General features: G+C 40.1%; 1 protein-coding gene across 1 annotated transcript; it reads right to left on the reverse strand.

The window, feature by feature from the left end:
- Nucleotides 1-59: 59 nt before the first annotated feature.
- On the reverse strand, nucleotides 60-24,058 carry LOC134664330 (DNA polymerase zeta catalytic subunit). Its single transcript, XM_063520903.1, has 21 exons — nucleotides 23,908-24,058; nucleotides 23,698-23,819; nucleotides 23,403-23,531; nucleotides 22,926-23,020; nucleotides 21,653-22,431; nucleotides 21,184-21,364; nucleotides 21,012-21,106; nucleotides 19,456-20,927; nucleotides 19,265-19,384; nucleotides 18,496-19,180; nucleotides 16,910-17,101; nucleotides 16,242-16,362; nucleotides 15,629-15,873; nucleotides 10,850-11,010; nucleotides 9,965-10,102; nucleotides 8,627-8,764; nucleotides 8,221-8,411; nucleotides 6,987-7,104; nucleotides 5,406-5,512; nucleotides 4,161-4,380; nucleotides 60-221 (listed from the first exon to the last, which is right to left on the reverse strand). Exons 1-21 carry the CDS (start codon nucleotides 23,921-23,923, stop codon nucleotides 60-62), a joined length of 5,487 nt encoding a protein of 1,828 aa, XP_063376973.1. The 5' UTR covers nucleotides 23,924-24,058.
- Between the last annotated feature and the right edge of the window lie 922 nt (nucleotides 24,059-24,980).

A 24,980-nucleotide genomic window follows, 5' to 3' on the forward strand; every position in this document is an offset into this window, starting at 1 on the left:
GCTTAATTTCCTTTGACAATTTCATAATTATAAAATATTTCATTACCTACTTCAACAGTTTAAAATTCTATAACTTCAGTCTTGAACTGGTCAGGCAAATGTACAACGATGTCTTGCAACTCCTCCAGCTTGGAGTGCGCGCTGATCCTCGCCCACAAGACGGCGCACGTCGTGTTGTTGCAGTGCACGGATTGAGCGTGCCCGCAGCATGACTCGCATATCTGGAACAATATGCACATTCTATTTATTTGAAGCGCTTAACTTCGAACTCGGGCATTAAGAACAGGTAATAGGGTAGATATTTGCTGAGGGTCGAATGGATTTATCCGAGATTGAAGTTAAGCGACATTTACGGTTCTGCCTTTTGTCGTGCTTTTTTCGTCCGGATTTCTCTTGACAAGCAACCTTCGGCGAGTTTGTAGTTAGCGTGTATTAATTAATAACATTTTACTCGGTAGAGTTATCATTTAGTAGATTATTATTCACGATCGCTATACTTCATTTTTTTTAGCATTAGAAATTAGGTAAACAATCTTGATGTGTCTTTTAATTGAAAAACACATTTTAAAAATAAGTTACGGCAAATATGTGACAATTATGAATCTAATACGATACGATCATTTATATTCTTCTGCTTTCATAAGTAATAGTCTTCGAGCAACACCGGCTTCCGACACGTCGGAAGGGAGGGGCCCAAGCGATATATCACCGTACAAATCTTTCTGCCATTTTTCGCGGGGGGAAGGTGCACACAGTGGCACTTCTCACACACTTACATACAAAATCCAATCAGAGGCCCTACCGCGAACCATGTTCGACGTGTTGCCTCTCTATGGCACTTGTAAATTCATACGTAAGTGTGACAGGGAGGCAACACGTCGAACGTGGTTTGCGGTAGGCCCTCTGTAATGACGACACAAATACATAGAAAATGACACACGTCAAAGACAAATCTTGCAAACCTCGATCTCTTTTTGTGTACGGACGAATGACTAGTGTCACAACACGCACACTAACACATTTTCATTGAAGTATGTCATTGTATTCTGAGAGATGAGAAGTCGGATTTGTCGCTCGACCGATCCGCAATTTGTACTGAGCGAGCAAAATCGATAAATCCAACAATTACTTGAGACTAAAATATAATAATTGTATTTAAATGTAATTAAACGTATGATATGTAAAAAAAAATATTACATGTGAAATGTAACACTTTCTTCCTGTAAATTTGATGTCCCCGACCTCTTTTTATAACAAATAATTTGGCCAAGTCCGAGATAGCTCGAGGCATTTAGTGTTCCGTACGGCTACCATCAGTTTGGCATTGACATAAACGATATCGTGAACGTAATTTACTTCCTATAGGTATATATCTTTCGCACTAATATGTCAGTACGAGCGAGATGCATAGAAAGTAAATTACGTTCACGCCCACGGTAGCGTTTATGTCAATGCCAAACTGATGGTAGCCGTACCGCTCGCATCGTTACATTTTACAGAGGTTGTTTGCCTGTTTTTAGGATACCGTATTCAACTACACACAGACTTCAGCCTTTGGATCTTGCGACTTAGACACTTGTACTTAAAAATACTTAGAAAAGTTACGGGAGGCGCGCGTCTGTCGGACGCTTCGGATCTTCGAATCGCTCCTTCGGCCTTTGCATTTAGTTAGATTCTTGTACTATTGCTTTGTGTTTGAATACCGAAGTCGAGCATCTCGCGAATGCTTGATGTATTATAATAATTTAGAGTAAGGCCAAGCGTGCACCACGATTTTTTGTCCTGCGATAATTTTGTCGCAGAAATGCAACGTATGTGTTTATATGTTAGTGCGCGCATATGCGACAAAAAAATCGCAGCGATTTTAAAATTGTGATTTGTCACATTTTTCCGCGATTGTTCACGACGCGATTGTCGCAAAGTGAATTGCAGCATGCGGAGTTGTATGGCCCCGCGCTCACTATGATAATAAAATCGCAAACCGGCCGGACCTCAGTCGGCATTTCGCTCGCCCCACCATCTCGGCACCTGCATCTCCAATGGAGTCTCAAAATGAGACGCTAGATGTTGACCATTTAATTATGGAAATAGACGGGGATCACCTTTGTGTTATAAATGCTCAAAGTCATACAGCAATCGCATATTAAAGACACGTTTCATGACAAGCGACTGGTACGAAATCCATGTTGAGAATGAACAAATCGTCGACTTTTTCATCGCAGTGCGCGCAGTGAATTTTCTGCGATATATTACAGCGCGATTCTAAAATCGTGTCGCAAAAATTAATATCGTGGTGCGCGCTTGGCCTATAATACCTTAAATGTATACTCCTTCAATTTGAATTTAGAACTCATTATTATTTTTTATTTGATTTTGTTTCTAGTTCTATGCCATATATATAGACTTTAATATTATTTAGAACTGCTAAAAAACAAGATCGGCTTACTTTAAATATTTCGTCAATTTTACCTTTTTTTCTAAAAACTGTGATATTTAACTGTCATATACTATTAATGTCTTCCAAAATTATTTTCTCGTAACAGGACTGAGGGGCTACCGCGAAAACCGAAATTCGCAATTTGCGGGGATCTTCCTCTTTTACTCCAATGAAGGCGTAATTAGAGTGACAGAGAAAAATGCTCGCAATTTGCGAACTTCTATTTTCGCGGTTATAGCCCTGAATCTTGTTGCTCACCGATCCGTTCAAAAATATACATAAGTACTGAATATAATTAATAGATATTATAATTATACAATTAATACAGAAATGTAATGGTACTTAATGAAAAGGAATATGTGTATATTGTTTCGACGAATCAGATACTCTCAATAAAATCTACACATGAAGCCAAAGCTGTTCATAAATATTAAATGACTTTATTATCTCTATACGCCGTACTAACTCTATGTGTCCTATTGTGGAAAAAAAAACACAACGACAGTCAAGAACGGAATTCTTAATTTGAATTTTTCAGATTTTTGAGATGCTTAGTCCATTGGTTGGAAAGCCCGTTCGAAATTGAAACTTATTTGCAATATAATAAGGTCGTATTTTGTAGATCTCTCTCATACTTATAGTAGGCTATTGAGATAAAATTAAATATCCCACAAAAATAAGCAAGCAGAATTAAACTTTGTGTCAAAGACATAAGTCATAAATTTCAATGGCAAAGTTTTAACTAAGGATGTTTCTCGCCTAATATGAATTGACCAGTGTAAGCATCAGTTAGCTAGCCCTAAGCAAGCAAAGGTCAAGCTGCAGTTGAAAAACTAATAAAGATAAAGTTAAGCTGATAATTTTCCCGCCGTCTCCATGCTTCTTTAAGTTGGGTATTGACTGGTCAGCTGCCTGTTAGCTATAGTTTTCGCGAAAATCGCCAGGACAGAGGTGAAAATTTTTGTATGAAAACTTGCAACTTTAAATGCATTTTTTGACGAAACTATTGCAGTCTAAAATGAAGTCAAAATCAGTCCATCGACTCAATTTTTTGCAAGCTTTCTAATGGTACCCCACATGATTCTTACAAATGAAAAAAGTTTCAGCCTACCCCTCTCAACCCCCTAAATTTCCCCCTTTAATAAGAAATAAGCAGTTTTGACTTATTTACAATATGAGTGGTGGTAATTGCTATAACTGTTCCAAATTTTAGGTATCTATGTCAAACGGTCTCAGAGAAAAACGTATTTAACTGATTTGCAAGACCGAAGTGATCCCATAAGTGTTCCGTAAACAAAGTTTTGTACGGAACACTAAAAACCGAGCAATCAGGCATTTTTGTGCAGCAGTGTTCACGCGCGCGTCTGGACTCGGTCTAGTGAAAAATCCAAGTGCAACTAGTTTTATTGCCCGCGCTAGATTATATTGACGCGCTAATCTTGTACCTCGGCAGAGGGGAAATAGTGCGAATGCCGCCTCCCTTCCGTGTTGCTCGAAGGTAAGTTATTGGTTTTTAAAAAGCGTTTTTCAATTAAAAGACATGCCAAGATCGCTTACCTTCTTTCAAGTTCTTTCTAATGCTAAAAAAAACTAACTATAGTATATTACTGAATCGCGATTAGAAAGGGATTGAGATAGCTGTCAATCCATATTGATTTTGACGTAAGTGTATGGAAATCTGTTATTTCTAATCCCTTTCTGAGCGCGGCATGATAATACCAACCTGTTGACAATCTAGACACCGCTGCCTCGCCTGCGCCCCTCTGTTCGCCAGCAGCGCCACAGTACTATATCGCCGGAGCGCACAGCTCCCGCACACGGCGCGTACGCCGCGCACGCCGCACGCCACGCACGCCGAACGCCACATGTAGCGAGCGATGCTGCCCGCGAGGGGTGCGCGGGGTGTGGGGTTGTCTGGACGGTGGAATCCGAGATCTTTCCACCTGCGAAGTAAAAAAATGGAATAAATGTGTTATTAGGCGGTTTCAGGAATATGCCACGCAAGGCACCTCGGTCTGTTTAGACGTTCCTCGCCCAAAGCAGCTTGACCGTGCGTGAGTCTACCTCGGGTGAGGCAGGTTCGCGATAATTTCCTCGGTAGGCGAGTCATCCTGTGTGGATACCCTTTTTTATTAATCTCTAAGTGAAAACTATAAAATGATAGCTTAGTAACCAAGAATGAAAAGTTGATATTTCGAAGCAAATTTGAGAAAAGATGACAGTATGATTCGCCACAGCAATGATTTAAATTATCACTTTTTTAGGGTACCCAAAGGATAAATAAGGGACTAAGACTCCACTGTCCGTCTGTGTGTCTGTCACCAGGCTGTATCTGATGATGAACCGTGATAGCTAGAAAGTTGAAATTTTTACAAAATTTGTATTTCTGTTGCCGCTATAACAACGAATAGTAAAAAGTACGGAAGCCTCGGTGGGCAAGTCCGACTCGCACTTGTCCGGTTTTTACTTCCATCTATGAACTCCTGGAGTTCCAAGGCTCTAAATTTGCCTGCCTAAAAACGCCCTTGAGGTTCTAAATTTAGAATTGAATTTTGTTTGTCATTTCGTACACGATATGCCGTTACTTTAAATGGCAATTTCAGTAGCAGATTTCATGAATTACAGCGACGAAGAGCCTCGGCGGCAAAAGAACTCTAGAACGCGGCGTTCCGCTTTGACCACCGCGGTCTGACTGCCTGTTGTGTGCGCTGTCGTAAGGGACTCAGTACATTCGAAGGAAGTAGAAATATTAGTTTTAAGTTAACAATGTACCTACCTATTAGATGAATAGCTTCAAGATAATATTTGCATGCTTAACCAGCAAAATATGTTTCTGTACGGGAATATCTTTCCAATAACACCTTGTTATTCCATATTTTATGCAAATAAAGAATTTTTAACGCAGAACTTTGAACTCCAGACCGCTCTCTGTCTGAGCGGGCTCTTAGGAAATTTGGCTAACACTCACCACTTGAACACGTCCAGTCCGAGCAGCGACAGGCAGCGGCGCAGCGGCGGCAGCAGCACGTGCGCCGCGTAGTACGCCACGTGGGGGACTGCGCCGTCTCGCGACACCTCAAAACTTAGCTAAAGATCGGTATTTGTATGGAGACGGCCGCTATATGACGGCACCGCTATCCTAGGAAACCAGAGCGTAACACTCACCACTTGAACACGTCGAGGCCGAGCAGCGACAGGCAGCGGTGCAGCGGCGGCAGCACGCGCGCCGCGTAGTACGCCACGTGGGAGACTGCGACGTCCCGCGACACCTCAAAACTTAGCTAAAGATCGGTATTTGTATGGAGACGGCCGCTATATGACGGCACCGCCTGGGAGACCAGAGCGTAACACTCACCACTTGAACACGTCCAGGCCGAGCAGCGACAGGCAGCGGTGCAGCGGCGGCAGCAGCACGCGCGCCGCGTAGTACGCCACGTGGGGGACTGCGCCGTCCCGCGACACCTCAAAACTTAGCTAAAGATCGGTATTTGTATGGAGACGGCCGCTATATGACGGCGAGACCAGAGCGTAACACTCACCACTTGAACACGTCCAGGCCGAGCAGCGACAGGCAGCGGTGCAGCGGCGGCAGCAGCACGCGCGCCGCGTAGTACGCCACGTGGGGGACTGCGTCGTCCCGCGACACCTCAAAACTTAGCTAAAGATCGGTATTTGTATGGAGACGGCCGCTATATGACGGCACCGCCTGGGAGACCAGAGCGTAACACTCACCACTTGAACACGTCCAGGCCGAGCAGCGACAGGCAGCGGTGCAGCGGCGGCAGCAGCACGCGCGCCGCGTAGTACGCCACGTGGGGGACTGCGCCGTCCCGCGACACCTCAAAACGTATTTATTTTATTATGTATTCAAAAATGTATTTATTTGTAAGAACATGGTTAGAAATACAGGTCTTAACCTTTTGAACGCCAAACGCATCCATTTGTCGTGCCATTGACGCCACGAGGTAAAATTTCGTTTTGTGAATAAATAATGCCAACCTAAAAGTGGGGTACATGTTTTTAAGTAGATTTTCATCAAAAAAACGATCGACGTCAAAGTCAAAAGGCCGTCTTTGGCGTCGTTGTCACGATTTTGTGTTGACGTCAATTGTCGTCTGTGGCGTTCAAAAGGTTAAAATTAAAATAAGTTTGACGCATTAAACCAGCAAGCAGGCGTGTAATTTTTGAGCGGAGCGTCATAGTAAACCTTTTTTTTTTTTTTTTATGAATGGGCTGAATGCACGAAGGTAGATATTGGGTTGCACCCGCCCGCGTCAGTTGACATCACATCACCATATTATCATATGTATTCATCAACAATACAAGTTTGTGTTTGAAATGCACATAAAATACAATAGAAAACAAACTACACCTAACAAAGTCCCCCGTCGCGTCTGTCTGTGTGTATGTTCGCGATAAACTCAAAAACGACTGAACGGATGTTCATGCGGTTTTCACCTATCGATAGAGTGATTCTTGAGGAAGATGTATAATTTAACCCGTACGAAGCCAGGGAGGGTCGCTAGTTAATAATAAAACAACATGATACCTCTTGTGGGGTCCGAGCGAGCTTGACGAGCGGCGCGGCGGGCGCGCCGGCGCACACGAGCCAGCGCACGCGCCAGCCCGTGCGGGGCCGCGCGCGCCGGTCGCGGCACACCAGTCTCCTGAAACGAAACTGTTCTTATGCCGGGGCCACACTACCGGGAAACGCCGTTGATTATCGCGGTAATAGGGTGTTTGACTACTAGTCAAATCGGTTTCTTTTTTCGAACTGTCAAAACGATTTTGTTTTTATGGAATTTATATGAAACAATAGCATGTGACGTCACAATCAAACACTACTCTCTATAGTTTTATACGGGTTTTAAATAGAAATTGTGTCTAAAAATAACAACTATCTACGTTTCTCTATTAATCTTCTAATGCTTTATTTCATGCATGGTGTAAAATAATTTATTTCAAATACAGTCAAAGACCCTATTGATACTTCATACGGCCGCACTGGGATTATCGCAATAATCAAACGGCATTTCCCGTTAGTGTGGCCCCGGCGTTAGGGGTCATCCATTAATTACATCACACGTTTAGGGGGAGGGAGGGGGTCAAGAAAATGTGACATATTGTGACACGGGGGAGGGGAGAGACACAAATTTTGTGACGTCACTTTAACTTCATCAGTAACCGAAAATTTATTTAAAGTACTAAGTATTTTATTCGCTGTACATTTAAATAACAAGTTTTTAAAACGATAATAGTTTTTATTCGTTTAATTTGCTCCTAAGCAGTTTTGACTTTTGGGTTATAAAATTACTAATATTTATATCGTCAAAAATATTTTGATAAAATATTAATAATACTTAGGTACTTACTTAATTCGATTTGGCGATTTTGTAGAAAAAATGTGACGTCACACTAGGGGGAGGGGTTTGCCAAATGGGACCAAGTGTGACAAGGACCCCTCCTTGTCGGAGGGAGGGAGGGGTCAAAAAACCTAGAAATTCGTGTGACGTAATTAATGGATGACCCCTAAGGTAAACAATCTAGATGTGTCTTTTAATTGAAACTTGAAACGTGAACTTTCTTGTTAGATGTTTACATTCCAGATACTAAAATTATGATTAACTTTTTTTTATTGAAAATTTTACAAAATATACATTATTTAGTACCTTAATCTAATGGCGGTGATTGTCCCAATTTGTCATAAACAATTAGATTTGGTAGCAAATTAGACAATCAAACTATCCTTTTAGTACTAGGATATAGAAAAACATTATACTAACTTGGCAATCTCATTGGGAGGTGCCGCGGCGGCCGGTCGGTATCCGCCCACGCCGTGATATTCGCGCGTGAAAAATAACTCCTGAGGGGGCATTGTACCATCGACCAATCTGGTGAGGGTAGATGTGACGAGCCGTTTGACGCGCGACATGTCACCGGTGGAGAATAGCTCGCATAGGGATTTTTGAAGGAGCTGGAACAATAAAACATTAATTTGGATTTGATTTGGTTTGATTTTGTTTGATATTTTAAATAAATAAATTAATAAATAAATATTATAGGACATTTTACATTTAATATTTGCTTCGGGTCGGTGTGGTGAAAAGAAATTTGTCACTACATCTTCGTTCAGTCCACACTATTCCCTTATTACACTGTGCACGAAATGCAAGCATAACAAAATGTTACCTTTACTTGTGCAGGGCAACCATCGCGGCGCACCGTTTCGATGCCCTTGGCCTCGTACACGGGGTGCTCTTGCTCCGGGCTTTCGTACATGTAGCCGACGTAACGCTTCTTAGTTTGTAGGATGCATGGTTGGTACACCTGTTTCACAAAGGACAGCTGTTACTCACACAATACTACATAACAAAAAAACAACGGGTGGCACTCCGGGAGAGCCGACCGAAGTGAAAACTCAATGACTAGTCCAAAATGTCTGCAGCACTATGTACAATTGACCCATCCTCCTTTCTATTGAAAAACTTTAGTTCCGAAATTGCTGGCCAGTGAGCTTAAATTTATAGCGTTAATTGTTTAAAATTCAAATAGAAATTGTAAAGTTACCTTGCAGACCTCGCATCTAAATATATTTGGTCATGATATTTTGAGTTTTATTTACCAGTACTAGAGTTCACTTTTATTTGCGATTTCATCAAGATATAGCTTTATTGAATTATATTTGAGTGATATAAAGAATGTAACTGTGAGATCCTCGTATTGCAGCCCGTACAAGATTAGAAGATTAGAGCTTTGTTGCTTAATATAAAAGTCCAGTTTTAAATAATTGACCTGATTACGATACGTTATAACTAAAGTTCTTTGGTGAATAACATTGTCCGTGACACATGACGTCAGCGTTACGTTACGTTACGCGTTACGCTGAATCGAGTTTATCATTTTTTCCCCACCTCAAAAAGTGCTCAGCGCCGCTAAAGAAGTTTTCACTTCAATAATAGTATTAGGTACAGAAGGTTCACTATCTAAGAAAACGTGTCTATTACGACAGATATGACCGCTAGGTGGCGCAAGCGCGAGTGTGGCGGTGCGCGGCAACTACTATGGATAGACACCAAAATTGTTGTGGGCCGCATGTACTTGTAGGGACGCGACGAAAACGCGGAGTGAGCCACGCCTGACAAAATTCTGTATATACACCAAATTCTGTATGTATGTGTTGTGTATATGTGTAGCGTTCAGTGTGAATAGCGGACTTGCCGGTTTGATTGGGCGATTTAAGAGTAGAGGGACATTTAGCATAATGCCAAAGGAAATCGCCGAGGCATTGGTTTTCATTGGGCATCTGGGTTAAAGCTATCGAATAATGACACATATATAAACAGAAAAGAAAAACCGAATAAGTGCGAGTCTGACTCGCCCACCGCAGGTTCCGTACTTTTTAGTATTTGTTGCTATAGCGGCATGAGATACAGCCTGGTGACAAACAGACGGACGGACAGACAGACAGTGGAGTCTTAGTAATAGGGTCCCTAAAACAGAGCAGATAATTCATAATTCAATGCCTACCTTCTCTAGTTTTAGCGCGACGGGCGAAGGATTGTCCGCGGTGACGGCGTCGGCTATCAACTGTCCGATCCGGAAAGCTTCCTCCCTCGTACCTCCCGGCACTTGGACGAACATCGAGTCAGTGTCTCCGTATACTACCTGATGAAAAAACGCTAGTTACTTTCTGTACCATCGCCCACACTGTTAACTGACAGTTCGTAGGCCTTATTACAAAAGGCATAAGGTCCACCGATGGACAGTTAACGAGTGTCGCTGTTGGCACAACTGGCCAGTTATTAGTTACGGAACCTTTTAAATATTCTAGTTACTAAAATAGGTATCGGTAACTTGAAGAACCCGGACTTGGACCCGGGTATGTTCGTAAACTACGTCCAAGACCACCGGTGGACGGGCAGCAGCGTCCCTCAAATTCGGTGTACTCGACTGCGATCGCCAACCCGCCTGCCAAGCGTGGCGATTATAGCATTCACCCCCCATAAGGGCGAGGCCTATATATGTTCAGCAGTGGACGTCTTATGGCTGAGATGATGATGATGCACTTGAAGAAAAAACTGTTAGGATAATGTCGGGAAGGCATCGACACCTGTGTGGCCTTCGCCCAACAGTGGGACACTCAAAACGGCTGAGAGAAAAAAAGATTAGCGTTTCGTTCCTTATACTCGCACCATCGTGACGGCTGTGTCTCTCTCTCGGTGAACACTCTATCGTCCTGGCACGCGCTGAGGCGCTACCGCGAAAACCGAAATTCGCAAATTGCGGGGATTTTTCTCTGTCACTCTAATTACGCCGTCATTGGAGTAAAAGAGAAAGATCCCCGCAATTTGCGAAATTCGATTTTCGCGGTCATAGCCCTGAAGTTACCACCGTAGCTATCTTCAAACGTACCTTAGCGTTCCACTCCTTATTATCTCGTACCATCTTGATCGCTCTTTCGAGAGTTTCGCGACCTTTGGCGACAACGCTGTCGCCAACCTCCACACACGGCATGCGGCCGCTGAAATTGGCAGCTGTGTATCCGTATGTAACGTTCGCTATCAGCTTCAGACCTGTGGACGAAATTTGAAAGATAAGTTGATATCGGCAATGTTTTCGGAATTTTAAATCAGAATCAGTTTGTATCTTAATACATTTAGATGCGATGCAGATGTCAGTAATGCACAAAGTACTCGTAAAACTAATTGTACAGTCGCCATCAGATATATCGGAGCGGCCAAGGTGTTCACAATATCTGAGCACGCACTCTAACGCCTTGACAATAGAGGTGTGTTCAGATATTTGTGAGCGCCTTGACCGCTCCGATATATCTGATGGCGACTGTACAGTTGGAACGTCGACTATATTTACCAGTAGGGCGTTAGTAGTACGGGCGACCAGTAGACGAGACCGTTTTTGATTTATAGTGACACATAGCATACCCGATCGTAGCCAACGCATTGTTTTCTCCGTGGCTGACTGATAATAGTGATAATACTATGGACTGACGGCTTAGATTGGAGAGTCACATACCTTATTGACGCGAATGCATCGCCTTCTTCACAGCTTCATCCGTCTGTTGCTTCATACTCTTCTTCACAGCCTGCCTCGCGACGAGTATCCTCCTCAACAACGCAGGTAACACCCCTCATCTTACTGAAGGTTTCACGAAGCCCGCGCCCACGGGCGACCAGTAGACGAGAGCGTTTTTCATTTATTAAGTGACAAATAACAAACCCCAGGGGCCTGATGGCTTAGATTGAAGAGTCACATACCTAACTAATTAGCAAACGAATGGCCAAATACCTTCTTCAAAATTCCCGAAGTTTCCAAAATACGGGGCTATCGATTGCAGAATACCTAAACGAAGACGCACTACGAGAACGTAAGCTATTACAACATAACCTTCGCCGAGCACGACAATCTGGACAGCACGCAGTAATTCGAAGTAATAAGCTTATAATAAACGGAAGTATAGTCGATACGCCACTGCAACTTGAAACACAATTAACACCAGAGCAGGATAAAAATGACTTACACTCAAGCCCGCGTCTAAGTACTACCACTACCACGGACGATAAACAAGAAAAATCATATTCTTCTGACCCGCACGCACATAACTTTCGAAAATAATGAAAACCTACGAGTCCTATTTCAAAACATGCAAAGCATATGTAACAAAACGACCACCCTTGAAGCATTTCTAGATGAGGAACATAACAACTATCAGGCAATATGTATCACAGAAACTTGGCTAACAAAAGCTAAACAAGCTACACTACAAATAAATGGTTACGTCCTAGCCGCATCATATCATCGCACGAACTACGGAGGTGGCGGGACTTGCATATTACTGCGCGAAGATCTAGAGTATTACGAAAGAAAGGATATAGTGGACATGTCTGTTGAATATATAATTGAAGTGGCTGCCGTAGAACTATGTAAACTTAATATTTTGTTAATAAGTATTTATTGGAACGGAAGAGAGAGCGAGATTTTTTACAATCAATTAAAATTAATTTTAGCATTATTAGAAAAAAAGGACAAGAAAAAAAAGATAATCATAGGGGGAGACTTCAACATAAATATTCTAGCTAAGGATAAATATGCGTCAACACTTACAGACTGCATGTTAGAGTATAACTTCTCTCAAAAAGTAAATCAGCCAACCCGAGTCACAAAAAATAGTTCTACGTGTATTGATTTGATTTTTACCAATTTTACCGATGCAGATTTATGTGTAAATGTTCTCGACTTAGGTTTTTCTGACCACAGAGGAATAACCTTAAATTTGACTTGTAAACTAAGAAAAATACGCCCTTTTTGGAAAATAAGTAAACGAATTTTTAGTAAACAAAACGTAGATAAATTTAGAGAGCACTTGAAACAAATAAATTGGCTAGAGTTGTTAAAAAGTCGCGAAGACGTTAATTATAATTATAATATGTTCATAAACAAACTTAAACAAATTCTTGATATTAGTATTCCGCTGCAACAGTTAAAACTATATACAAAAAAGAAAAAATGGTTATCGAAGGGCTTAAGGGTTTCCTGCAAAAATAAAAGACTGTTACGATTGTTGACAACACAATGCAAAGATCCAGTCATCATAAATCATTACAAACAATATGAAAAAACATTAAAAAACGCAATAATAAAATCTAAAAAGCTTCAATACATTAAAGAAATGCAAAACTCCGATAATATAACTAAAACAATGTGGAAGATCATAAAAGAACGCACAAATAAATCTGCGAATAAACCGGTACGTAACTTACAAATTAAAATCCACAATAATCTTACGTCTTGTCCTAAACAGATAGCGAATGCATTCAATGATTTTTTTGCAGCGGTGGGGCGCATAGAACCGCCGGCCCCCGCACCGCCCGGCCGACCGGTTATGGAATCTCCCGTAAACAGTTTCTACCTTCGACCCGTAGATATTAATGAAGTTCGATCTATTTTAAAGAATCTAAAAAGCAAATACAGTTGTGGAATAGACGAATTACCTCCTATATTGCTAAAACAATGCGCAGATGAACTCGCGATTCCATTTTGTCTCCTTATAAATCAGTCCTTTTCACTTGGAGTATTCCCGGATCTCTTAAAAACGGCAAAAATTAAACCAATCCATAAAAAAGGTAGTACGACAGAACTTAATAACTACAGACCGATCGCGCTATTACCCTCATCGTCAAAAATATTCGAAACCGCTATGAGTAAACGTTTATATGAATACTGCGAAAAAAACTTAATCTTTGATGATAGTCAAAACGGTTTTCGGAAAAATCGTTCGACGGTTTTAGCTATGTACAAGTTTATGCAGCATGCTATTGACATTATAAACAATAAACAATACGCGATCGGGATTCTGCTCGATATGACGAAAGCGTACGACCGTGTTCAGTATAATATCCTATTACAAAAATTATATGGGATAGGCGTTAGGGGTATTCCGCATAATTGGTTCAGATCATACCTAGAAAAGCGTCAGCAATGCATAGAAATACAAAATTACGACCAAAATAATAGCGAAATAAATTACACACTTTCGGAGTTAAAATCCATGAAACATTCCATACTGAGGCAGCTCAATAGGATGTCTCCTGTTCTTGATATATATCAACGACCTTCCAAAAACTATACAGCAGACGTGTACTTTATTTGCCGACGATATCTCCATTCTCACTTCGTGTACTGATGATTATAATATAACTCAAGACTTAAGCACTTTATTAACAAACGTAGTAGACTGGTTATCGGATCATAATTTGGAAGTAAATTTTTCAAAAACAAAAATCTTACAGTTTCGACCTTATCAAAAAACACCCGTTGATATTAATTTTACCTTCAGAAATATAAAATTAGAATGTGTAGAAACCGCGCCTCTTCTAGGTTTTGAAGTTGACTGCAACGTTAACTGGAAAGCGCATGTAGCAAAAATAAAAACGAAATTGTCCCAGTTCACGTATGCCTTACGCGAATTAAAAAAAGCATGCGACCTCAACACCGCCTTAACAGCTTACTATTCATATGCCCATGCTTGGCTTACCTATGGTGTCATTCTATGGGGGAATAGCACAGATGTGGAAAGCCTATTTATATTACAAAAAAAATGTGTTCGAATCTTGGCTAACATAAATATACCGGAAAGTAGTAAGACATACTTCATCGATCTAAAAATACTTACACTAACATCAATATACATTTTAGAAACATGTAAATTTGTAAAAAAATACCCTCAATTGTATACCAAACATTCAGATATCCCTCGGCGTTACGCCAGTAGGTTTCAAAATAAGCTGGTGCAGGTTATCCCCTCAAAACTCAAACTACATTCAAAAAGTCCTAACTCAATGGCAATAAAAATATTCAATAAAATTAGTAACGAAATAAATAACACCAAGTCCGACAATGAATTCTTTAAAAAACTAAAAGATCACTTAATAGAAAAAGCTTACTATACTTTAAATGAATTTTTTCACGACCAATAACTGCAATTAATAAAGCACCTATATAATAAATAATATACCTAATAAACATATATAATCACTAATATACTTAATCTAATTGTACAAAAAACTCGATCTCCTCTTGAATAAACTGTTTGCTGTGCCCTACAGGGTGTCATGTTGTACACAATTCTATGTAATAGGTTAAGATACAATGTGATATGCAATAAAGATTATGAGTATGAGTATGAGTATGAGAAACTGTCGCGAATGCATCGCCTTCTTCACAGCTTCATCCGTCTGTTGCTTCATACTCTTCTTCACAGCCTGCCTCGCGGCAAGTATCCTCCTCAACAACGCAGGCAACACCCCTCATCTTACTGAAGTTTCACGAAGCCCGCGCCCACGGGCGACCAGTAGACGAGAGCGTTTTTCATTTATTAAGTGACAAATAACAAACCCCAGGGGCCTGATGGCTTAGATTGAAGAGTCACATACCTAACTGTCGCGAATGCATCGCCTTCTTCACAGCTTCATCCGTCTGTTGCTTCATACTCTTCTTCACAGCCTGCCTCGCGGCAAGTATCCTCCTCAACAACGCAGGTAACACCCCTCATCTTACTGAAGGTTTCACGAAGCCCGCGCCCACGGGCGACCAGTGGACGAGACCGTTTTTCATTTATTAAGTGACACATAACATACCCTATGGACTGATGGCTTAGATTGAAGAGTCACATACCTAATTGTCGCGAATGCATCGCCTTCTTCACAGCTTCATCCGTCTGTTGCTTCATACTCTTCTTCACAGCCTGCCTCGCGGCAAGTATCCTCCTCAACAACGCAGGCAACACCCCTCTTCTTACTGAAGGCTTCACGAAGCCCACGCCCACGGGCGACCAGTGGACGAGACCGTTTTTCACTAAGGCTTCGAGCTTGGCTCGGGGTATACGGAGCCGCCAAGCGCCAAATTCATAGGCTGATTCCCTGCAAAATGTACAAGCATGACACTTTTACTGCCAGGTACTCAGTGGCGATTGACATTTATTCGAACAGGTTTTTACTTATACATATATACTCTGTGTTTTATAATATATCTCTTTTTAATCACAAAGGACTTATTTACTCGTAAGGCATTTACAGAGTCACTAATTATCAATTACAATACAATATCGAAATTATTTACCCATTGGGCAGCGTGTGCATTAGGTGAGTGAAGGTCTAAGGCCTCTCCGACAACAATGGAGTCAATAGTATGGTATGCTTCTATTATTCAATTTCAATTCAATTGTGCAATAAAGTTTAAATAAATAAATAAATTATTCATAGCAATAATAGCAGTTTTGTATACTGACCCGTTGATGTTTTGCACTCGTCCAATGCACGTAGAGAAACAATAGTTGTAAGCAATCATCATGGACGGATAAAGGCTTTGGAAATCCAACACGATGACTGGATCAGCGTAAAACCGAGATTCTGAAAGAAATATAAACTGATTTATAAATTAAGATATTTTTATTGGTGAAGTCAATGGCTAAAGTCAAGATACTGCTTTATAGTAACGTATATGTATTTCAGCCTCTGGACAGCATTTCGGACTAACGTCTCCATACTGCGAGAACTCAAGATCTCGCGGCTGTCATCTGAATGTCTACGCAGAGTCCTTGAGTACTTCGGACATATAGCAAGGAAAGACGGTGGCAGCCTCGAAAAGCTTTTTGTGACAGGCAAAGTGTATGGGAAAAGGCCTAGACGTGGACGCAGTCCAATACGTTGGTCCGACCAGATCCGCACCGCTCTGGACGCCACAGTCCACATGGCTCTCCACACCGCCAAGGACAGAACCAGATGGAGAGAAATTGTGAGAGAGAAGGTGATTTAGAATTCAGAAGGGAGGTCACGACCCTCATCACTGAGGATAACGACGCAAGGAGGAGGATAGGTATTTCATGGTAATTATTTAAACCCGGACGGATAAGAGAGGGACAAAACCTCCCACCATTGTAAGCCGTAAAGGCATTACCTGGTTCAAAAATAAGTGGCAGTATTTCTGGAGCCCTCATAGCGGCCCGCTGCCGCACGCTCGGAGACAAGGCGATCAGGTTGAGAGGCCTGGCGGCGCGCAGCATCAGGGACTCCACGCGGAACTGGGAGCCGCGGGACAGCACCTCCCACCATTGCAGGCCGAAAAGACGTGCCAGCTCGGATGTGCGGTCTGAAAGAGTACATTTTACCGGTTTTAAGACTTTTAAGTCATAATAACAAGTGGGTTAAACGAGTATTACGACAAAGACCATCGACATTTTCCAAAAAGATACTAATGAAAAGAAAAGCCCAATCATGTTCGTGTTTTTAGTACAATTTTCTCCAAAACCGTGAAAATCGTACAATGAGAGGATACTAGTATTCAACTAGGACGGAGGCTGATATATTTTTTCATAAGGTGTATTCTGGTACTTTCGACTACCTACTTCAAAATTTCGGCTAGTTCCGAAAATCACCCATAATTCCATTACATTAGAGTTCATTCTTGGAATTACCGATGTTCAGAAATTACAATGCTAGTAGACATAGTTCCTCTGGCAAGAAATTTCGGCTCATCTTTCGAGATATTGGTTGACTGGTAGAGAATGCCTTAAGGCATTAAGTCCGCCATTTGTACCTTCATGTATTGTGCAATAAAGATTAAACACTTCCTCGCGTTATCCCGGCATTCTGCCACGGCTCATGGGAGCCTGGGGTCCGCTTGACAACTAATCCCATGATTTGACGTAGGCACTAGTTTTACGAAAGCGACTGCCATCTGACCTTCCAACCCAGAGGGTAAACTAGGCCTTATTGTGCAATAAAGATTAAAATAATAATAATAATAAGCCCGCAGGGCAGCTTGTGGCGAGCTGTTGGGGAGTAACGACCCCACGGACCCGAGTGCTCCCGAGAGTCGGTCAGGGTCTCCGTCTCCGGCGTGTCTTCGTCGGTCGGAGTGGACCCCAAGGGGACCCGCAGGACTCTCAGCTCTGGCTTGCCTTAATTGGCCGTCCAGAGAGGAGTCGCTAGAGCTATATGCTCCAGGGGTGGAAGTGAAAGATGCATAAGACGCGAGTTGGCACAGTGGCTGGTAACAGCCACTGGGTAGAAAGCGGCCCACACCTCTCGACACCCCTGAGCCGCTCACACCGATGTTGCTCCTGGTCGTCTTCACGACGGCAGTTTCAGGGGCCCATCTAGTCAGCGGCAAGTCACCACCTGCCTCGATAACGTGTGTTAGCATTGTTATGGCAGGTGTCCGAACTCTTTACAATAGCCCAGTCTCATAGTCCACCCAAACTTCAATCCATAGACCGGTATACTATTCACTTTTGCTACAATAGTCCCAATGCCTGCTGAGACCGGTTCATGGGTGTCTATTGTTGCACCTGTGAACGGGTTCCAGCAGGCGTTCTACATGACATTAAAGCTCTCCAAGGGGCCTCTACGTGTTGGATCTGTGTCCCCACGCAAGCCTATCAAAAAACCGGGATTATAGGCCCGTGATATCCAAGGAGATACAAATAATAATAATATCCAAGTGACTTTCTTTCATTAAATAGACACGAAATTACTACTTACTAATCATGTCGAGTTTCTCCATCATCCTCAAAGTCCCCGACAACCGAGTGAGGTAATGCTCCACAGTGATCCACCTCAAAATCCTCGACGGATTGTCCCACCACGCCGCCAACTGAGCCGCGCTATATGCCGGCACCCGTTCCTTCAAGATCTGATACATACAGTTCTCAAAACTGTAATCCGACAACGCTAGCTCGTGCCGCAGCAAACGCCACACATTAAACATTATCCTACCAATAATCCTCCCTTCAAAATCATTCTCCTCACTCCGCCGACGTTTTTGTCGATTCTTCTCTGTTATCCTAGACATCTCCTTCACCACTTCCAATCCTAATATTTGTGCTCTTTCCAGCAAGTAGCCCCATGATCCCATTTCTATTTCGTAACCGGTTATTATATCAGGATCGTCACTTTTAACAAGTTCAATCACTTTCTCTAGAAGCTCTAATTCAGTATTTACGTATGTAATTTTCTGATCGAAAATACATCTGTCAAGTACTTTAAGCTCAGGACTGCCATCAACGCATATAATTTCTGTTAAGTTTTTTTGTAAGAAGTGGTTTGATGGGCAGTCGTTGGAAGTCTTTATAAAAGCAACTTGGATAGGGTCTATTAAAGGATCGGGGTTCAGGTCTCCTCTTACTGATGCATGGACCTCTATTAGCATTATTGTAAGAAAATCGACCTGCAAATATATGCTCATCAATAAATATGTACTTTTTTATTACAAAAATAAATCAAAGTACCTATGTGTTTAGTTAATATTTACCTCTAATGCTGGTGTATCGTTTGACATGCTGTCTACATGATTTTCACTTCCACCAAAGCACAGAAATGATCCATCCGGATGCATAGTCACTTGCAGACTATTATTTAATGATGATTTATCCTGTTGAACAAATATATAATTTAAAATCCATTGGCATGACTAAATGGTTATAAAATCATTAAAAGGCATACCTTATCACTACTTTCTAAGCTAATGCTGCGATTAAATTCATCTTCATTCAAACCAATACCTTGAGAATTTTCAAGATCATCTAATATTTTAGTTGTTTCTTTTACTACCACCTTAGATTCCTCTTTATCATGATATTGTTGATCTTTAAACCATTTTTCAACCTGCTTCTTAGTTGGTGGCTTCCTAATCGGTTCTAGAACATAATGTCTATTTCCTGCTAAAAGTGATTGCAAAGCTTCTGGTTTGGAAGTCTCTTCAGTAATTTCATTGGTCTGAAGAAACAGCAAATGTCGCCATTCGTCGAGACTCGTGACGTCTAGAACTTTCTCAAGAAGTTTCTGATCTTTGGCTGATTTGCTATGAGTCTTCAACACCATATGACCAATTTCTACTTTATCACCGGAGTCCTTATGATCGGAAAAGAAAGGTTCATGATTTTTTACTTTGGGTATCTTGTAATTTTCTAAACTGGCTATTATGTAACTCTTAGTTGGTGGTCTAATTTTAGGAGTAATTACAACATTAGTAGAAGGCGAATTGTTTAATGACTTTGCTGTATCCAAAACCTCCATTTCTGTTTTGGGATGAGTATTTGTGACTTGTAGTTTAATTTCTTCAATTTTTACTTGAGTATCTTCAATATAACTAGCTATGGTTTTACCATCTTCTACAGACATATCAAAAAATCTAGACTTGTTGTAGAAACTTTGTATTCCAAATTCGTCTTCTTCCGGTGAAGATAAGAATGAGTCATTGTCCGATTGTTCCGAAATATTAGCTGGTTTTACAATAGTGGAGCAACCGGCTACAGGCTCGTAATGCTTCTCAATGTCGTATTTTTCTGCTACTCCTATACTTACATGTTCATTACTTAAATCCAGATCAGTAGCATTTTCTTTTTTTACAACTGTATTGCTGGTTGTTCTATCGTCAAATAAACGTACTTCTTTCTTTTTATTGACAATACCAACTGTTCCCAGTTTTTTCCTAGTAGATCTGTCATGTATTGTAGTTACATTTTCTACCAGATCTGTAATATTTTCTATTTCTACATGTACTCTATTTGCAATATTATCTTGATATATATTACTTTTTGTTTCATTCTTTACACTAACGAAATCACTAATGGCCGGACTTTTCCTAATTGTACTTTCATGTTTACTAGTTACTTTTTCTACCAGATCTGTAATATTTTCCTTTTTAATAATAACTTCATATGTATCTTCATCATCTGAAGTTATTTCTTTAGAGCTATTTAGACTGTTTCGTAGTTCTTTTTTTACGGTTCCTTGTATGTACACATTTGAAATACTATCTATTGTTTCCTGTGAAACGTCTACTTCATCAATGTCACTTACATCCGATGTTTTATCTGTTTGTGGGTATTTTTCAGGTACATGTTTCTTACTCTTAGGTCGCGATAATCCTAATTTGAATGGTCTCATTTTTCTTTTTCTCACTTTTTTAACATCTGTCGAATAATAAAATAAAATAGGTAAACAGTAAACACTTCTTAGTCATCATTTAGTATAGAAATATCCAAAATTATACTTACGATCATCATCAAAAGTCCCATCAAGCTGTGGTATGTTGGCTCCATCCCAAAATGAATCATGCCAAGATGGTGTATTCTCGTTTGAATCCATTTCACTAGAAAGAAAAAATGCATTTGCCTTATTCGTAAAAACATTAGAAAATACAAAAATCTATATGGTTCTCTAAGTTACCTTTTAAATGGTTCCAAAAGTATGGTATCTTCATTAAACACTTGTGAATATTCAGCATCATCAGAATCTACATCTGCATCTTGCTCTACACCAGGCGTAGCCATAATACTGTCCTCTTCTGGCTTTTCAGTGTCTTCCATGTCTTGCAGCATGCCTATTAATTCCAAATCTTCACTGTCCACTGAAAAAAAAAGTTCAACTTATTATATTTCAATTCAAAGTAGTAAATATAATAAATAACTTTAACAAAGTTTGTTCATGATGTGGATCATAATTATTAAAGTAAGCGCAAGCTAGCAATAGGGCTCAGCCATTCACTTAATTTACTTTTGAATTTTGAGAAGGCCAGAAGGGTTGAAGAGTTTAATTGAGTCATAAACGAAATGGATAGCCTAGTGTTATTGTTACCTATCTCTCACATTTTACAAGGCAAAGCAAAGCATGCTATAGTAGTTTTATCATTACCTACACAATATTTGACTGTAATGCAGGCTACTGTTTACTGCCACACTTTCATCAACAAGGGTTTCATCAAGGTCTTCACTCAAACTCTCATTGATTGGCCTCAATGTTTGATTCAGACTAGCATTATGTGATTGATCAGGTAAATGTATACTGACGTCTACTGCATTAAAAAATAGCGACCCTTCCATACTCTCTGCTGGATAATATACCTCTTCTACTACTTTATTAATGTTTAGATCAGCTGGCTTGTTTATCAAATCTGACATTTTTAATAAATACATCTGTTCAAATTTGTAATGAGTATCAGTTTCCTGACTCTTGATCCTACCCTGCGACAGTGATTTGCTAGCTATAGACATGTTGAGTTGCTTTCTTCTTTCCATCTCTTGATTCCACACTTCTTCTAGACCTGGATTTTCAATTCCGTCACCTCTTCCTATTCTTTGTCTATTTATTATGTGAGATGCTACACAATCACCTTCATAGTAACAAACACTTTCAGATTTTAAACTATCATGACTGCTGTCAATAGGATCATCACTATTTTGTGAAATGCCAGTTCTTCTGAATTTTATTGCTTGTAGATCTATATTACTCATGCCAAATAAATTGAAATCGATAAAGAATTGTAGTGTGAAGTTGAGATGAGATTCATGTGGTTGGAAAGTCTGTCCGAGAATGGCTCCATTGCTGCAGAGTTCTACCGCTTGTTTGATTAGGCCGGGATTGTAAAGGAAAACCTTTAAGTATAAATGATCCTTGTCATGAAAGCCGTAAAAGGGTCTGTAAATTAGAAAATAATTTTATTGACAGAAATATAAGGTAGAAGTACTAGTGCTCGACGCTGCACTAGTATTCGACATGGGCACTTTATGTCAAAGTAGTATAGGTTAAATTTGAATGGCGAAGATATTTCTGTATTCAAATTTAATCCTTGTCACTTTGACATAAAGTGCCCATGTCAAATACTAGTGCAACGTCGAGCACTAGTACTTCTACCTTAAGTTGTTCAGTACTTTTTTTTTTGCAAATATTTGAGTTAATCTATTTACTTCTATAGCAAATTGGTTTGATTGTCTGTATTAAAAAAAACTATCGTAAAATAGTTTTCTGGCTGTCTCTCAGCAAGTAAGTCTTAATAAATTAGCTGATTTGTCAGGATTTAAAAACTGTATCACTTCTGGCATTTAAAACAGAATAATGACAAGAAAAATTATTCAATTACCCCGAAGTTAAATTTAACTAATTATAATAAGTAATTCTTTTTGGAAACTTACAATCCCTTGACCAGTGAAATCTTATAGACATGCTGGTTTGCTGATGAGGCCTGCTTTAAGGCTATGTTCAGGGCCTTATCCAAACTTGCCGCAATCTAAAATATAAATGATATTACAACATATTTTGTAACAAGATATTCATCATCATCTCACAAGGAATTGTTTCCTTTCATTTCCAGTTTTGGGTATTTCTAATGGCGAAATTCCACCAGTGTGCGGTACTGTGCGACACAATCATTTTTGTATCGAATATGCTGGTGCTGTACAGTGCTGCACACTGATGGGATCTTGCCTTAAGAAGACACAATGAGCAGTAAAGCAGTATTATCATATGTGATATTTAATAAGTTTAACAAAATATTTCTGAATGAACCAAGAGCAAAAATGATTTTAATTGTGTAACTTTTTGGTATTCATTGATGGGAAATTAAATATTTAAAGATATATGATAATAATATCTCAGAAATATAAACATACTTGATATAGAAACTGGGGTTCAGGATTCGGTGCCGGGCATGGTATGTAAAAGTACGGGAAAACTCCATGGATGTGAACACAGGCCTTACGGCCATCGGACGCAGGGCCGAATATACGTAGTACTGGAACCTGGTGATAATTAAAAAAAAAAATTAAAAAGTTGAAAAAAAAATTGATGTATATAGTTTAGGTCAACTTACCTTTGATTCCTAATTGTGATGCATTAATATCATATCATTAATAAATATGTTCTGGATCTTAAATAAAATGGAAATCGGATACAAGGAAAACTCACCTGTTTAATATCAGACCCTCTGAAGTCTGAATAGATTACGTCTATTCCTGGTATGGGCTTGGTTAAGTAGTGATCGCAGACAACGATCCTTACAGAAAACTCAGGTTTTGTTTGGCAAAATGCTGAAAACATGCCGGTTATTGAGTATTAAATACCATGATTTGATAGGTTATTTTGTACTTTGTTTCTTATATATATAGTACTACTTACAGTTAGTAGGATTCATAATTGTGAACAGTCACACGATTGAAACCTAATGTAATACAGGTTCATTATTGGTGAACCGATTTATTACAAGTTAAAATATAATTCTTTTACTTTTGTCTCGTTTCGTATTTGCGCCACTGGATTTGTTTTCAAACTCGACTCGTAGTGACAAATCCAGCTAATGTCAATGTCACTATAAAATAAATAAAGCATAGTTCACACAGTCTCCTACAAGGCCCCAACGCTGTCTGCGGGCCTACCGCGAACCACGTTCGACGTGTTGCCTCTCTGTCGCACTTGTAAATTTGCACGTAAGTGTGATAGGGAGGCAACACTTCGAACGTGGTTCGCGGTAGGGCCTCTGTTCACTTTGACGGCGCAGCAACTAGTATCACTTCTCTCTTCTCGCTCTTTTTTAAAAAATGCCATTTGTCAAAAAAGGACAACGATACTGTTGACAAGATGAACTTCAAATCAAAGTGTTACCTTTTTTGCTGCATCCAGGTTGTGTATGTGTGCGTAAAAACCTGTATGTGTGCTCTTTTAGGGATGTGAAAAGTCGATTTTAATCATGTTATATATCGATAAACGCTACACAGCGGAACGAAATAGCTATTAATTGAAGCTTCAATATCTTCGTTAAACATAAACATAATTGAAATGCTAATGAATATTAGAATATAATAAAATAATTCAATTATTGCGGAACACATATTTTAGTAGGTATCTATGTATTTTAATTAAATATCTGAACTTTCCCTTCGTTCCCTGCTGAGGCGTGACGATAAAATTGTGATCTGATAACCACTATAAATAATAAAAGCGTTTTTGTTCATTTTAGGTATCGTTAAACCTTTGAAGTAAAATTAAAATTGCAAGAAATGTCGATAGTTTATCGATATAACTTTATCGACATAGCTACAGCAAGGTGGTGTTAAATTGTTAATCGTACACTAAACAAAAGGGGTAACAGTGACAGCTCGCTGAGACGTAATCTTTATATATTATAAATCTATGTTGCGTCATGTGTGTTGGTTGTGTTGGTGCCATTGTCATTGTATACGTTCTTCATTTTC

The sequence above is a fragment of the Cydia fagiglandana genome, chromosome 5 (assembly GCF_963556715.1).
Source record: "Cydia fagiglandana chromosome 5, ilCydFagi1.1, whole genome shotgun sequence".
NCBI classification, from domain to species: Eukaryota; Metazoa; Arthropoda; class Insecta; order Lepidoptera; family Tortricidae; genus Cydia; species Cydia fagiglandana.

Excerpts from the sequence above, each read along its gene's own strand:
- LOC134664330 (XM_063520903.1), bottom strand. Across the intron at positions 23,021-23,402 it reads AACCCCAGTTTCTATATCAA|ATTGCGGCAAGTTTGGATAA; the intron begins GTATGTTTATAT and ends TTTATATTTTAG. Across the intron at positions 7,105-8,220 it reads CCTCCCAATGAGATTGCCAA|GAGACTGGTGTGCCGCGACC; the intron begins GTTAGTATAATG and ends GTTTCGTTTCAG.